General features: G+C 37.7%; 2 protein-coding genes across 3 annotated transcripts; one reads left to right on the forward strand and one right to left on the reverse strand.

Moving 5' to 3' along the window:
* Positions 1-7,952: 7,952 nt before the first annotated feature.
* LOC148228725 (uncharacterized) lies at positions 7,953-11,975 on the reverse strand. Its single transcript, XM_088200687.1, has one exon. It carries the CDS (start codon positions 11,829-11,831, stop codon positions 9,708-9,710), a length of 2,124 nt encoding a protein of 707 aa, XP_088056813.1. The 5' UTR covers positions 11,832-11,975; the 3' UTR covers positions 7,953-9,707.
* Positions 11,976-12,764: 789 nt separating this feature from the next.
* LOC148228726 (metallo-beta-lactamase domain-containing protein 1) lies at positions 12,765-15,863 on the forward strand. Of its 2 annotated transcripts, XM_088200690.1 has the most exons (5): positions 12,765-12,887; positions 13,147-13,410; positions 14,236-14,400; positions 15,238-15,351; positions 15,426-15,863. In XM_088200690.1, the coding sequence occupies exons 2-5, from the start codon at positions 13,233-13,235 to the stop codon at positions 15,620-15,622; spliced, it is 654 nt and encodes a 217-aa protein (XP_088056816.1). In that variant the 5' UTR covers positions 12,765-12,887; positions 13,147-13,232; the 3' UTR covers positions 15,623-15,863. The 2 variants fall into 2 exon arrangements, with proteins under 2 accessions (XP_088056816.1, XP_088056815.1); XM_088200689.1 differs by having other exon boundaries at positions 12,816-13,410.
* Positions 15,864-16,078: the final 215 nt, after the last annotated feature.

Here is a 16,078-nt window from a genome sequence, read left to right on the forward strand (position 1 = left end):
AATTTAGAGATGTGGCAGCAAATCAAACACAATTTTGTTATTCCTACTAAATTTATTTGGATTTTAACAAAGTTTTTATGTGAGCAAAATGTTTTATGCTGCTTTTCTTAGGCAGTTTCCGCAACAAAGAAATGTAGGGATCAGACGACATTAATAAATATTTAAATAAATCATAGTTTGTGCGAACACGAAAAGTTTTTAACGTGTGACCTAATCTGAGCTTCCTAATTTCTTTGTTTTTGCCCTCTGAAGCCTATTCAGACATTTGTCCTATTGGTATGACAGAATGTCTTATTATTTCTGCTCCGTGTATCAGGATCTTATGCAATGTAGCTGGCATGTTATACCACGGGTATAGGATGAGATATAAGTCTCGTGTTTCCAAACAATATTGCTTAAATTTGTCCGGGTCCATTTCATAGTCAGATGCTATGACTGTAAGAATAGTACCGAGGCGATAAATTAAATTTTCTTTGATGCCGGTGATACGAGCCGTTGCTTGAAAATCGTAAAAAACGCCCTTGCGGTGTTCCCATCGTTGCTCGTACCAAAACCTGGTTTAACTTTGTCTACTATGAGACTGACTTCTATGAATTTACCCATTATTTCATCCTTCTTCTTCTCTAAAATTTCTTTATTTTTCTCTGATCTGACTTGCCACTCAGCTATTTCCATTCGGTAAGTAATATGCAATAAGCATTTCATTGTGCGGATATAAGCATGTAGGCTAGATATTCCAAACCGGTACATATTTTCGTCAGGCTCTCAGGGTTGTGTTCGAATTCATCTCCATGTGTGAATATGTTTGTACATCTGCGCAGTGAAATTGCTTGCAATAAATAAAGCGAACGCTTCTTCCGGGGTGTAAGGCCGTTGTTCTTTTTTCACGCTAATTCGTCTCCGAGCTTTTTTATAACCAGTAGGTTGTTTTGGTAAAACTGTAGATACTTCCTCCATTAAATTAGCAGCGTCTCGTTTTCCACTGGCTCTCACACTTAATTGTGCAGCAAAAGATAGCTGTGCATCGTTATATTTTTCCAATTGAACTTTGCGCTTTTTCGTTTTTGTACAACTATCTTCAAAACGCTTTTTCGGTCTACCAATACTGAAACTTGGTTTCGGTGACTATTCGTGGAACATATTAAACACTAATTCTTAATTTAACCATTTTTCATGGGCACTGAAAAATAAGTCTAATCGTCTCTGTTTACGAAGCCATTTCACACGAATCTTCTCACATTCTTTTTTCAGAAAGGTCCATAAGGGCTTCTCCTGATCTTGTGTAAGGAGAAAATCAACAAATCTTGACTTTACAAACACAATAACTTTGTTTAATCTGCCTTTGGATGGAATAGAACGCCAAAAGTCAAATAATGACTCGTGAAATTTGGGCACCTATAAAGAAACAAATTAAAAATCTTTAGAATCGCACAAAATAATTATGTTCTTACAAAACTATAATGATGCGAGCATACGTTTAGAGCTTTGTCATGCCTTGACTCAACTTGACTACATACTTTAAGACCATCCAAAGTTAATTTTTGTGTTTTTATGTTGTTTTGAAAATGGTATATTTTAAGACAGTATTCCTAAGTATTCACGAATATTTTGGTGGATTACAATGCAATGATAGATTGATAATTACCTCTAGTTGAAGAATCGATCACTAAAAAGCAGTGGCGTACGGTGGGTGTTAATATTGGGTGTGCTATAAAAAATAAAAAAAAACGTACATTTTTTCATTTTTATTAGCCGAGGTTTTGGCATGCCTAAACTGCCTTACAGCTTTTTCCCATATATAAATAAATAAATAAACATCAAACCTAATCTAAAATATTATTATATAAAAATATCAAATTTCCAATAAACATAAATTATAATTATTTATATATAAAATCTAATCTTCTATCTTTAATCATAAATTTTTCTATCACGCTGTCATAAAAAGTGCTCTTCTTTTTAATATCCATACGGATCCCTTTTTCTATTGAAATCAAGCTAAAGCCACATAGCCTTTCTTGGCCTTGGGTACTTCAATAACAATTATTAATTCGTTTCAGAGCAGAAAATGAACGTTCTGCTGAAGCAGTACTGCTTGGAAGAGTTAATATTAGTTTGCCTATTTTATCTATTTCCTGAAAACCTGACTCAAGATTATTTGTGTTCATAAATTGTACAAGGTCATGAACAGATTTCTCTGCAAATTTAGGTAAATGATAAAGAACAGCAAGCTCATTTTTTAAACTTATATAATCAAATAATGCTCCATAGAATTCTTGCAGTTTGGTATGTAATTCATTTGGAAATTTTTCTTTATATTGCTCATATTTTTCTTTCTCCAGAAGGTGAAAATATTCCAATTTGGACATTGAAGAAAAACGGTTTTCAATTTGCTTACATATATTATCAACTATTGTATTAAATAGTTGGCTAAACGCGTGCTTTTCTTTAACAAGCAAATCATTACTCAGTCTTGGATAATTTTCTTCCGTTACATAAGAATCCCATAATGTTTCATAATTATTTTCCTGTTCATGTCTGAGTTGTTGCAAAATTTCGGTAACTTTCTTACAGCAATATAATATGTCAAAAGATTTGGATTGTAAAATGTTGTATAACACATCAGTTTTTACAAAAAGGTTTGAAAATATGTGGAGAAGTTTTCTTGTTTCAAAATCTTCCAAAAAGCTAAGAAAACTTCGTGCTTTTATTACAGTGTCGGGGTCCCATAGTTCATAACATTTCACGACGTCTCGAAAAAAGTCCGTAAATTCATTTCTGTATTTTTGCACTGTTTTACTTAACCGTGATGTATAATTCCATCTTGTAGGTGTAACAGAAGGAAGTCTTCTAGCTACAAACTCTTGTAAAGCATTTATTCGTTTAAAAGATTTCGAAAAGAATGCAGACAATCCATTTAAAGTTTGAAAGAATGATTTGCACACTTTTATATTGGAAAGACCTTGTTGTAATGTTAAATTCAACATATGAGCATAGCAGTGTGTAAAAATGGCCAATGGATAAACTTCGAGTACTTTGGCTTGCAAACCATTAATATGCCCACTCATTACACTCGCCCTATCATAAGTCTGTCCAACTAATTTTTCTTGAATTTGAAATTCTTCAATTATATTTACAACGTGGCAAAATAAGCCATCGGCTGTTTTATCAGAGCTAACGTCTGTAAAGCCAATAAACCGCTCGTAAACTTTACCTTCATAAACAAAACGCAAAACTGTTGAGAGCTGTGAGTTCGTCATTATATCTGAAGTTTCGTCAAGAATAATAGCGACAAAATTTGCTGAATTTACTTCTTCCTTAATATTATCTTTAATAACATCACCAATCGCTTCAATTATGTCATTCTGTATGGATGGGGAAGTACCACGAAACACCGTTGCAGTATTTAAATGAGTATCCAAAACAGAATCGTATTCTCGAAGTGCATTTAAAAATTCAAGGTAATTTCCTTTGTTTAGTGAATTACAGGATTCATCGTGGCCTCGAAAAGGTTGTTCTTGTTTTCCTAGATATACTACTGCGTCAATCATTCCTTTTAATATTTCTCTATTTTTATGAACTTGTTCATTATGTTGACTTATATTAGCTTTACGTTGAGCGTCAATCATGACTTCAATTAGTTGTTTTCCAAACATTTTGAGAGAAAAAAATGATTGAACGTGTGACTGCGCTCTTTTGTGTTTTTTCAGTGCCGTTGTCAGATGACTAAGGTCAGCAAATCCACTTTTACTCCACACGCTTCTTTCTTTGGAAAACAATATACATGGCCAACAGAACAATCTAGATCGAAGTTCGCAGCCTGTTAACCACTCAGTTCGTTCATATGATGAAAATGAAAAATGTCTTGTATATTCACAGTTATTGTCTTTATGCTTCATAAATAAATTAGGAAGAGGTGGACGTGGTTTGGCAATTTTGATTATCTTCAATTTAATTTCATAACTTCTTTTTGAAAATGGATTATTCAGAATATCTTCAACAGTATTCTTCATCATTATTGGGGTAAATAAAAAAATATAATCTAGAATAGAAAATTAAATATTGATCATATGTAAATAAGATAATAAACTATTTTACGCCAAAATATAAAAAATGAGTGACCTGTTATTGTGATATAATGTAATAAAAAAGCAGCGACGGACGCAAGAGTTTTTGAAGTTGGCGCACCAAATTCGAGACCAATTTTACTACTGAGCGCTGCCAGCCGACAGATCGACTTCAGCCGTTAAATCTCGGAACAATTTACTTTAGTCGGCGGCCGCGCGCAAGGTCGGCGCGTTATATGTGTTGTTCCAAAACGATCGCTCGCGCGAAAACGTTCAGAGCGAATGACAAATACCAATGCATACTATACACTGCATATTAAAATTTTATAATTTTGCATACTACTGTATGCAAAATGATGTCGCTTTACGCCCTAAATTTTCTAAATTTCTAAATTTATATTTTAGATGGTTTTGCGGGTGTGCGCCGCACACCTAGCACACCCTGAATATACGCCCCTGCTAAAAAGTACTTAAATCACACAAAACACAGTGTTATAATCGTACTTCGAAGCGCCACGTTTCGATTCATATCCCTGCGCGAAACGGACGAATCGGAGACGAGCTTCCCACACCCAATCACAGAAGGGCTTTCCCCCACCAACCAAGTGCGTCCGGCACGTGCCTCGACTACTATATAAGGAGGGTCACGGCCGGCGTACACTCACTCTATCTTGGGAATCCAAGCCGGGAGGAACTCTCCCTCTACACTTCACTTCTCGTTGGGATTCCAACTAGGGAGGAATCTCTCTTCTCATCAAGAACTTCTGATAGGGAGGAATCTCCTTCGTCCCATCAAGAACTTCAGAATAGGATGACCTCTCCCTCTTCAAGAACCCGTCCACGTCCAGGAGGAGTCCGCGAGTCTTAGCTTCGTCAACCAGTCCACGAGCGATTTTGTATCAATTTAACAACCTACCTCTCGCCTATATTAATAATGTCATTCCTAACGTGATATTTTTGGCGCAGTCGGTTGGATTCTGTCGGGATACGTCAAGCGGCCCTCCGCAAGCACGTTGATCGCGAATCTACACGGCGAGAGTTAGTTAATTGATTGTTTTGACTTTTCGGAGACGACGAATTCAGAAGATCCAGGAAGGAAGGAGTTCAACGACCTTGAACCGGAGCTTTCGACGTCCAGCCAAACGAACACCCACGTACGTGCTGCCTAGACTTAAGTCTGGAGCCTCACCAGTATAACTCTGCGAGAGCTGAGAGATTGCCGCTTTTCCAGCATTTGAACTTCTTTTAAAACTGTGAGTCCTTTGATGTCTGTCGAAGTTGCCTATACACGCTCAAACCCTTCACCCTTATTTTTCGATATTTCAATTAATGCACCTTTAATTTCTAACAACCCCAACCCTTTACCTTTAGTCTCAAAGGAATCTGTAACTTCAATCGCATCCTCTACAATGTCGATTGAGGAATTTACCCGTTATATTCCGTGCCCGTTCGATCCCAAAACTGGAGATCTGAATGATTTCACCTTTTACTGTGACGAGGCATTTTCAAGTTGCCCGCCAGATTTATTACCTCGACTCATACGTCACATAAAGTTATCCATCACGGGAGATGCGAAGTTTCAAGTTTCAAAATTTATGACGTATGAGGAGATAAAAACCTTTTTAATTTCGACGTACCAGCGGAAGGTTAATCCCGTTGAACTCCGCAACAAACTTCATGGCGTAAGCCAAAATTCCAGAGAAAATGCTCGCGACTTTGCGATCCGCGTTCAAACCCTTTTAAATAAAGCGAAGGATGCTATCCCGGATGATAGGTTTGCACCCGGTCGATTAACCCGGCTAGTGAAGACAGCCGTAAATTTTATCCTTAATGGACTTGAACCCCAGATAGGGAGAAGAATATTTAATGGAAGACCAACGTCGTTAGAAGATATTTTCAACCTTTTAGACGAGGAAGAGAGGTGGGCTGATATATATCAAACACCTGATAGAAAACCAAATTATAACCATGTAAACCCTAATTCGAATAATACCTTTCATAAACCCTTTTCAAATAATTCTTCACCGCGTGATGAAAATCAACGCCCTACTTATACCCCTTTCAATAAGAATTATAATAATGCGAATCAGCGCCAAAATCATAATTCTTTTCATAAAAATTCAAATCAACATGTTAATTTTAATTCTAATCCTACTTCTAATAATTCTAAATTCGTTAGGAACCCTTACAATAAAGACGTATTTTGTAATTATTGCAAGGACGAAGGTCATTTACTTGAGAATTGTAAACTCCGTATCGAAAACCAGTTAAAACGTAATGCGAGAGTTAATCATTTAAACTTCCGAGTTCCCGAAACAACTGCCAGTCGAAGGAACTAAGCCTACCCCCTGTCGGCAAAAACTATTCATAAATTCCTAGTAACGATTTTTTGGCACAAAATGGTGCACAGTTAGACTTTCAAAATAAAATATTACACCTACAAGGTTTAAAATATCCCTTAATCAAACGGGAAGACAAACTCTTTTTCAAAGTTGAAAGTGATGAAAATATATCACAACCTCAACTACATGATTCTAAACGAGACGTAGTTCTCGATAGTCAAGTAATTTTAGTTCATCCTGTTGATGAAGAAAAACCTTTAATCCCCAACCTTCCTTTAAAATGTGACGAGATCACAGATACTGAAACGGTATCCCGTAAAATCCCCTTTAAATCTCGAATTCCTATTCTCAAGAGATCATATCGGGTTCCAGAGGTTCCTAAACCTGAAAACTTAAGTTCTAACGAAGACACTTTTTCGAGTAATTCTCCTAATGATGAGGTGAATTGTTCAATCCAAATTTCTTCTAATGAGGAAAAACCTTCAGATGAATCCTGTGAGGATGTCATTCAACCCCTTTACATGAATCGGAAACGATTAAAGAAAAATCCTAGCGAGTTAGACTCGAACCCTTTTGACCAAAAGGATCCCCTTAATCATTGCGTGTCAGCTGACGAAGAGAAGTCCGCCGAAACCGCATTGGAATTTCATCATTTTTATAAAGTAATCTGACCGCTTACTAAAAGCATCCCTATTACTTTAACGGAATATCATGATTCCGCTATCGGAGACCAGGTGTGTCGTACAGTTTGTACAAAGAAAAGCCGAAAGAGAAAGTTACGAACTTTCAAAATTGGCGAATTTATTTATGTCATTACTAAAGCCGGAAAGAAAGGAAATGTCCTTTCCCAGGACAAGATTTCCAGTGATCTTCCCAATTATTTCGCTTCGCGAACTTTTAACTCAACGTTTAAACCAACTTTCAGAGGTCCTTATGAGGTAACCTCACTAATCGATTTAGAAAATTTTTCCATCAAGGTGGGAAACAAAATAAGACGAGTCCACATAAATAGGGTTAGATTAAAAAGGTAACTTTTCTCGTACCTGTCCTATTTACGATGAACCCTAGTTATTCTCACGATCAAATGTTTTTGTATCTATATTTCATTACTTTATAAGCAAGGTGGGAAACAAAATAAGACGAGTCCACATAAATAGGGTTAGATTAAAAAGGTAACTTTTCTCGTACCTGTCCTATTTACGATGAACCCTAGTTATTCTCACGATCAAATGTTTTCGGTATCTATATTTCAATACTTTATAAGCATCGTCTTTATAATGTTCTTTGCTCCAACTTGAGTAAAATTTATTCTTAATCTCATTTTCTTATTTTAGAGATTAATCCTTTTTTTTATTATGAAGTTCACGGCACGAGGCCTGAACAATTTCCTTTCATTTTTATGTCATAATCGATGATCATCCATATGATGGATAACCCTTCGTATTCAATTCATTTAATTGAGCTTTTAATTGATTTGTGACATCGGTCATAGCTGGATCAAGTATTGTAACCTGGAAGGAGGTTAAGTGTAACCCTAACCTGAGAGTCTGAGGTGATTCGATGTAATGTTTGAAAAGATATTTTTCCCCCTATCTTGTTCATTCGGAGAATTTTGGGTCTAGAGTCCCTGGTGTAGTATTGTTTGAAAAGAGATTTTTCCCCCTATCTTGTTCATTCGGAGAATTTTTGGGTCTTAATTTTGTCTTTCGATGTGAAGAAGGAGTTTTATTTGTAGCCAAGGAAGAAGTCCTGTGGTGATTCGTATGTTCACGTTATTTATTTAATTGTGAAATTTTATATTTTTCTGATGACAATCGAATTATTTCTTTATTTTCATGTTCTGTTAAAATGAAAATCCTTTTCTTTTCCTTTTCCTTATCCTGAGCGATTATTCGTAATTTTGGTAGATGTCTGAGGACATTTGTATTATTAATCTTAATGATTAAAATTTTCGTATTTGTATTTTATTATGTTTAATAAATACATTTTTTCATGTTTACAATCTTAGCGATAATATTTCGTTGTAATCGTATTGTAATTTTTATTATAATTGTATTCTATGTGTAAGATTCATTATAGATCCTACCGATAAAGTGTATAATTGTAATCGCAATTGTAATTTTTATTATATTTGTTATATTTCTAAATTCCTACCGACACGATGTCGAGTAATTGTAATCGTCATAATAATTTTATTATGTTTTATAAATCTTTCTAAGTTGTATACTTGTGGATTTTCATTGTATTTGAAATCGCACTTATAATTTTTGTTATACCTGTACTATTGTAAATTAATTATAATCCTACGGTTAAAATTTCGTATACCTGTAAGCGAAATTGTATTTTTACACTTTTATAAATTTATAAGTTTCTATGTTCGTAATTGTGATCGTATTTGTAAAACGACCGTTTAATTTTCATATTTTTGTACTCTGAATTGTACTTTCGTATTTTTGTAATTTCTGTGAACGGAGAAACTAAGCTCCAGAAGTTAGTTTCGTCTGGTATCTATATTCTTGAGAGGCGGCGCTTATTGTGCGCTTCGCTCTCAATCGGACTGGTTGTTTTTTTTTCTTGCTGTCTGAAATCAAAAAAAAATTAATAAATAAGTGAGTTGCTGCTTAGTCTGTATTATATTGTTAGACGTTAATTTTCGTCTAGTTTCGTCGTAAGTCCGTCGCTTAAGCCGCAGTGCCGAAATAACGTCCGTCTTCTACGGCGAGCGCCAGTCTATTCCACCCTGCCACCCTCTGACCATGACGCTCGCCCCCTCCCTTAGCCATTCCTTTGGGTTGCGCGCGTCATACTTTTCGCCTTGCTGCTCCGTGGTGTAACAATCGGCCATCCTGAAATAATTAATGTCCACATTAATAGAATACCTAATTACTCCCACTTCTCAACCAGCACCATACACTTCTATCATCCGACTGGTCTGATGTCAGAGTTTAACTTTCCAACAGATCAATCAGATCCTGTCTCCCAGACCTATTGATCTCTGAATCAATCGAATCTCCTCCAGACGAATCTCCTGTATGGAAAGCTCCGCTCTGGTAACGTCGCAGAGCATCAACCGCCACGGTGGCTTTGAACCGTTTGTATCCTCTAACACCTTTGAGTGCAACAATTTGATACCTGTCGTTACCTAGATCCTTAAAAATTTTGTAAGGACCATCAAACTTGTTGGCTACCTTTCGATTGATACCCTTTTCCCCTAGAGCTGTAGCTGCTTGACGCCATAGAACCAACTCTCCCGGCTTATACTTTGTTGCAGCCTTCCTTCGTTTGTCGTATCTCGCTTTCATACTAGCTGCTGTGCTTCGCAGAGTTTCAGTCGATTCGATTGCAATCGTTCTCGTCCCGCCTCAGCAGTGGTATCTCCTGTCGATAATCCTGCTAGTCGTCCGCTCTGGTAAGAGAACATCAGATCTGCTGGCGAAAACCTAGTGCTGGAATTAATGGTGTGATTAATGCCCCACACTATCTCAGGTAATTGCTCATCCCATCTAGCTTCCGCACTTGCTGTTGCTGTAATAGCCTCGATAATGGTGCGGTTAGGTCTCTCAACCTGACCATTGGCCCTCGGAGTCGCTACAGCATTCATGACATGCTTAACCTCCTTCTCCTGCAAAAAATGAGTAACCAACGCCTTCATATTTATGTTGACACCATCAATAGTCAGCGTAAATTTGGCTAGCCCATCTGCTCTCCCAAATCCGCCTCCAAAACCTCGGAGAATAGTTATCTGCGGCTCTACCTCTAGCTCCAACCGAGTCGCACAATTTGCTGCCAACAAATTATGCTGACATCCTGTGTCTATATATACATTTACATCACGACCGTTCACCTGCCCTTTTCTCCTGTAAATGAGATCTAAGTCTGTACTCACCAGCCTGACGTTCACAACCTTGCTCACCTTTGAGGGCTGCTGAGTTGGAGGTTTATTTTGAGGACAAACCGATGCATTGTGTCCTCTCTCTCCGCAAGTCCAACACCTAGTCCTCTTTGGCTGGGGACAGTCCTTGCTCAGATGGTTGCCAAAGGTCTGGCAATTGTGACATCGGACTCCCCTTTTTAGACGTTCCTGCTCCGGTTTATCCTCAGCTTCCTCGCTGGGGCTCTTCCTCCTCGGCTTCCAGCTGGTGGGCCTAGTCTTATACCGCTTTTCCCTGGAAGGTCCTGCTCTGGATGACTCTACTCTGGAAGTCTCTGCCTCTCGAAAGCTCCTGATCTTGGGCGACTTATAAAAGTCCAGTCCGATCAAAAACTTCATATACAAAGAGTCCGGAGTCGAACAACGACATGCCAATGCGTTCGCTTTAAGTTCGTCCGGAATCCCATCTATGATGCAGGACACCGCCCAACGTCCCGATAAATGGCACTGGTCACACAATGCCAATTTATCGTCGTAGTATTCGGTCATCGTCTCTTTGGAGCTCTTAGTCCGGGCCATTAGCTTCTTGAGCAACGCCGCTGGCTCTTCTCGTAGTTTGAAAGCCCTCTGAAGTCGAACTTTCCACTCCTCCCAGGTCAAGTCGTAGCGTTGTAGGCGATTGTACCATCGCTGAGCCGAGCCCCGCATCTTATCCTGCAAAATACACGTTTTGTTATAATCAGTCCAGCCATGAATCTGCCCCATTCGGTCCACAGTGGTCAGCCAGTGATCTACTCGAAATGTAGGGCACTGTGGATCGAATGGTTCGAGGATTCCGCTCGTCTCCGACGCTTTATAACTACAATGCCCTGCACTTGACGCGTGAGACACCTGCTCGGTCTCCTGACGTCTACGTTTAGCCGACTCCGGCCTTACCACCCTCTTGGGGCTCCGGTGTCGGCTAGTCCGCCGGCTAAACCACGACTCAACCTGCTTCATGAGTCGGGTTTTTAGCGCTTGGGCGTCGTCACGGTCACTCGCAGCATAGCTCGAGTCGCTCTCTCCGTGACTCTCCTCCTCGACATCCATCTCCAAGATATCGTCTGACTCCTCCCCATATATGCAGCTCGAGTTGCTGCTGCCTCTCCGCTTGGCTCCAGCGTTTTTGCTCCGGCTGCCTCCAACGCTCCCGCTCCGGATGGTTACAGCGCTAACTTTAGCACTCGCACTCCGGGCTGCCTCAGCGCTCCCACCCCGGATGGTTCCAGCACTAGCTCTAGCGCTCGCACTCCGGGTGGCTCCAGCGCTCCCACCCCGGATGGTTTCAGCACTAACTCCAGCGCTCGCAATCCGGGTGGCTCCAGCGCTAACTCCGACGCGTTCAGGCCGGATGCCTCGCGCCCCTCCGACGCGTTCAGGCCGGATGCCTCGCGCCCCTCCGACGCGTTCAGGCCGGATGCCTCGCGCCCCTCCTGCACTGTCGACGCTGCCCGCGCTGTCACTGTATGCACCGCCGACACTCCCGCTACCGCTTTCGTTGTTAGCTGCCATCTTGTTTATTTACGCGTCCCTAGTAACAAAGGAAATATTAAATCAACGTTTACGTAAATACTTCCTCGACAGTCCTGAACGACGCGCAAGTCGCCTGATCCCACTTCTGATTTGTTAGACGTTAAGTTTCGTCTAGTTTCGTCGTAAGTCCGTCGCTTAAGCCGCAGTGCCGAAATAACGTCCGTCTTCTACGGCGAGCGCCAGTCTATTCCACCCTGCCACCCTCTGACCATGACGCTCGCCCCCTCCCTTAGCCATTCCTTTGGGTTGCGCGCGTCATACTTTTCGCCTTGCTGCTCCGTGGTGTAACAAATATGTTTATTATATAATGAACGATCAAATATTGGCACACAAATATAATTTATTGTTTGAAATATATTACATATACACATATAAAGAAATATTGTTAAAAAATAATTCTTTTAGAGTTTTGTAATGTTTTATTTTGATTTTTGATTTTATCGTGTTTTGGCCTATAGCAACAACTTAATTTCATATGGTCGATATATCAACGAAAGAGCTTCCTCGATGACATATTGTGATGCTAAGGAAGATTTTATTATGAATAGGTATTGAATTATAGACCGTTATGTCGTCGGTCGATATATCGACCGTTTTCGCCCTTTGCGCGCTAAAGGGTTAAATCGTATGCTGTGCGCCGTTTGGGCGTTCCGGATAAGCTCGGGATTGTTTTTTTATTTATATTTTTATCTTTTGAGGGATAACCTGAGAATTTCTGGTTTAGAATCAGAGTTATTTCAGCTTTTTCCAGAGAGTGGGGCAAAAGTTAGCAAGTCTGTGGTTGTTTTTAAATATTTCGATTTCATTAAAATTTATAGTATTTTATTTAATTTTATGCATTTTCTGGCAAATTTAAGGGGAGAGGGGCATAACGTAATCATTTGGGGGTCATAAAGTGCCCGTACGCAGTTGCATGCCTATGCAGCGTGTAATCAATAAAGCCATCGGACGTACCTACATTAAAGGAACGAGCGATTTACCGACTGGCAACACTGATTATGTCAAACTTTTACGAAACGTCATAACAGTTTTTAGGTAAGGTGACCAGACGTCCTCCTCAAAAATGTTATCGTCCTTTGTCCCCCTTTTGCCTTATATCCTCCCTCCTTAAACATATATTCCCGAAATAATTTGTTTAGCTTCCATAACAATTTGTTATATTTTGTTCTCCAACAAAAATTTCCATGATGACCTTTTTTAGCTTCCACAGCAATTTATTCTCCTTAAAAAAAAATTTCCAATATGGGCTTTTTATTTTTTTGAATATATTCAAAATCTGGTCACCTTATATTAGGTTACTTTTGCATCGGCGTATTTGAATTTAATGGACTACTGCGTGCCATTCTTCTTCCGACTGCATCCGAGTTCACTCGCTTCGATATGGAAGCTGTGGTACCTGTCATCGGCTACTCTGTAGTTATTTTGCACAATGGGTATTCTAAGCTAGATGAAGCCGCCAAAGAGATGAAGGCCAACTGCAGTTGCAGTCTGATCCAAGGTCCGAAGAACATCATTGTGGACACCATGACTCCGTGGGACAAGGATATCATCATCGCTTGTGTGTATATATATATATATATTCCATATGTTATTCTGTATAAATGTTTATACTAATTGTGGCGTAGATGCTGAAAAACAACCTGCATTATATATAATTTTGATACTTGGTTAAATTGAATTATTGTATTATCGGAAATATCTTCAATGTTACCGAGACTAGGTTCTTTTGGATATGATTGCCTAATTTATATAAAGCAAGAGATTTTAAAGTTCAACGCTTAAATAGTTTTTAAGGTATATTTTTACTGGGGCATTTATTAAAAAAATATCATTTTTTCTAAGTAATCACCAGTGATAGATAGGATTTGGGAAAACCCGAGTATTTTGGACCCGACGGATTCGGGTCCGAAAATTTTGTCATATGAAACAAAGAAGAGCAGAATCTATTCTACAAAACAGAAAATACATGTGTATGTGACAAGAACTTCCAAACGGTGTATAGTAGCGATGTGACATTTGCACATATCATTTTTATATAAACTATGCTATTTTCAATTTGTAAGATAAACTAAACAGCGACGTGCTGACGACAGATTACCTCCATTAGGCGAAGACAAGAAACTAAAAATATTGTCTACAGGCAATTAATAAAAATAAATTTTAAACAGGATGAATAAAAGCATTTATAATGCATAAATACTTACTCAATAGTTGTTGATTTTGTTTACCCCATTGTAACCTATCGGGTTAACGCCTGTCATGTTGCATTGGAAAATTTACAATAAAATTAATTATATAAAGAAAATTAAGTAGAATTATATAGAAAATAAATTATTATATGTATTAGTATTATATTGATGATTAATGAATGAATGTATTTCAGCACTGAAGAAGTACAACTTGGAGCCGGATAATATCGATTATGTGATCTGTACCCACGGTCACTCTGATCATGTCGGAAATAACAACTTGTTTTTGAAAGCCATACATATTGTCGGAACGAGCATCTCACATAAAGATACATATTATATGGAGAAGTTTCAAAACGGTATTGATATCGTAATTATTTATTAGGTAGTTGCATAAGTTCTACTCAATTTTAATATTATAAAATAATATGTCTCTTGTTTTTTCGTTTGTTTTTATAATTTGAATTTACCAATTAAAAAATAATGGAGAGCACATTAGGAATGTTCTTTTAAATTAAATATTATACTATATAATATATACGAGGGTGAAACAAATAAAAACTTTAAAATTGCAATAAAAATACAAAACACCACTGTATTGTCCTGGTAATTAGCAGCAGTGTTACAAAGAGTCCTGCGGTTACGCCTGTTATTGGTAGTCATAGCATCGATGGAACAATATTTTTACGTAAAAATATTCAAATATACGTGGCGCAGTCCAGATGGGAACACAACCTAATAGATCACTTCTTTACGGTTTCTAGATATCACTTAAATCTTATTGACGAAAACTGTGCTACAGAGACGCAAACATTGACAGATCATCTGCAGAGATTTACACAGAGTAGGGACAATTACTGGCATATGCATATGATATCGCTTGGCAGCTGTGGATCTACGTTTCAAATTTACAGCTATGGCAACCCATTAAAATTCATCGACAAATGAAAGTTCTATATGGCGATCCATGTCTGTCACTCCAACAAGTGTACTACTGGACAAAAAAGTTCGGAAAAAGTGTGTTATTTTAGATATACATTTATGTTTTGGATATGACAAGCTACATATTATTTCCATCCTTGAATAAATTACAATTAAAAAGTAACTTCAAAATATAATGATTTGAACTTATGCAGCAATATGAAGTATGTATAATATACACAATATCATTATTACTTATTTATTCCTCAATTAAGGTGAGAGCTTTCACTTGGATAGTGGAATTGAGATAATACCGACTCCCGGTCACACCCTGAGTGACGTTTCTGTCGTCATCAAAACGATGCATCAAGGCGTCTATACACTCGCAGGTATGTGTCATTATTTTGCTAAATTTATTTTAGTCGCTGAATGCTTTAAAACAATGTATTTTGTAATATTTAAGGTGATTTGTTTGAGTGTGGTGACGATATTGATAATCCAAGTATATGGATGAATGCCGGTAGCGAATCGCCTGAAATGCAAAAAAAGAATCGTTTTAACATTGCTAGAATAAGTGATTGGATCGTTCCGGGGCACGGTGTGCCGTTTGTCTGCACGCCTACCATTCGCAAAAAGCTCTTGGAGCAAATCAATAAATAAATCATAACATATTTTAATTAATATGATATATTTCATATAATTTAATATCTTATATGTACATAATGTATAAATTTTTATTAATTTTACATATTATATGTTACTGATATTAAAAATATTATGTTATGTTCACTGGATACTCAAACTGAAATATCACGTGTTTCTTTAAAAGTAGTACGTTGATATTAATCGTTTCGAAATATTGTAATCACACATTATCAAATAAATTGCATTTATTCGAAAATTATATTTTTTATAAGATCGTTGATCCTAATGTGCACTCCTAGATCCTGGATTTCCATAAATATTTATTTGCTTTTATAAATAGTGTATATTGATACATACTGCATTTTATGTCACTAAATGTGATTTTGGAATATAGACGGTCGGGTAAACCGATCCAAAACTATTGGTATAAAATATATTAATAATTATAAGTGTACTGTTTTGGTGTTTAAT

This window comes from Plectrocnemia conspersa, unplaced genomic scaffold, assembly GCF_051122295.1.
Source record: "Plectrocnemia conspersa isolate PC_06_02 unplaced genomic scaffold, ASM5112229v1 ptg000012l, whole genome shotgun sequence".
In the NCBI taxonomy this organism is placed as follows: domain Eukaryota; kingdom Metazoa; phylum Arthropoda; class Insecta; order Trichoptera; family Polycentropodidae; genus Plectrocnemia; species Plectrocnemia conspersa.

Bases quoted from the DNA above. Each gene is read 5' to 3' on its own strand.
- LOC148228725 (XM_088200687.1), bottom strand. From the start codon at position 11,831: ATGGCAGCTAACAACGAAAGCGGTAGCGGGAGTGTCGGCGGTGCATAC.
- LOC148228726 (XM_088200690.1), top strand. From the start codon at position 13,233: ATGGAAGCTGTGGTACCTGTCATCGGCTACTCTGTAGTTATTTTGCAC. The intron at 14,401-15,237 runs GTATTGATATCG...TCCTCAATTAAG, and splicing joins TATGGAGAAGTTTCAAAACG to GTGAGAGCTTTCACTTGGAT. The intron at 15,352-15,425 runs GTATGTGTCATT...GTAATATTTAAG, and splicing joins AGGCGTCTATACACTCGCAG to GTGATTTGTTTGAGTGTGGT.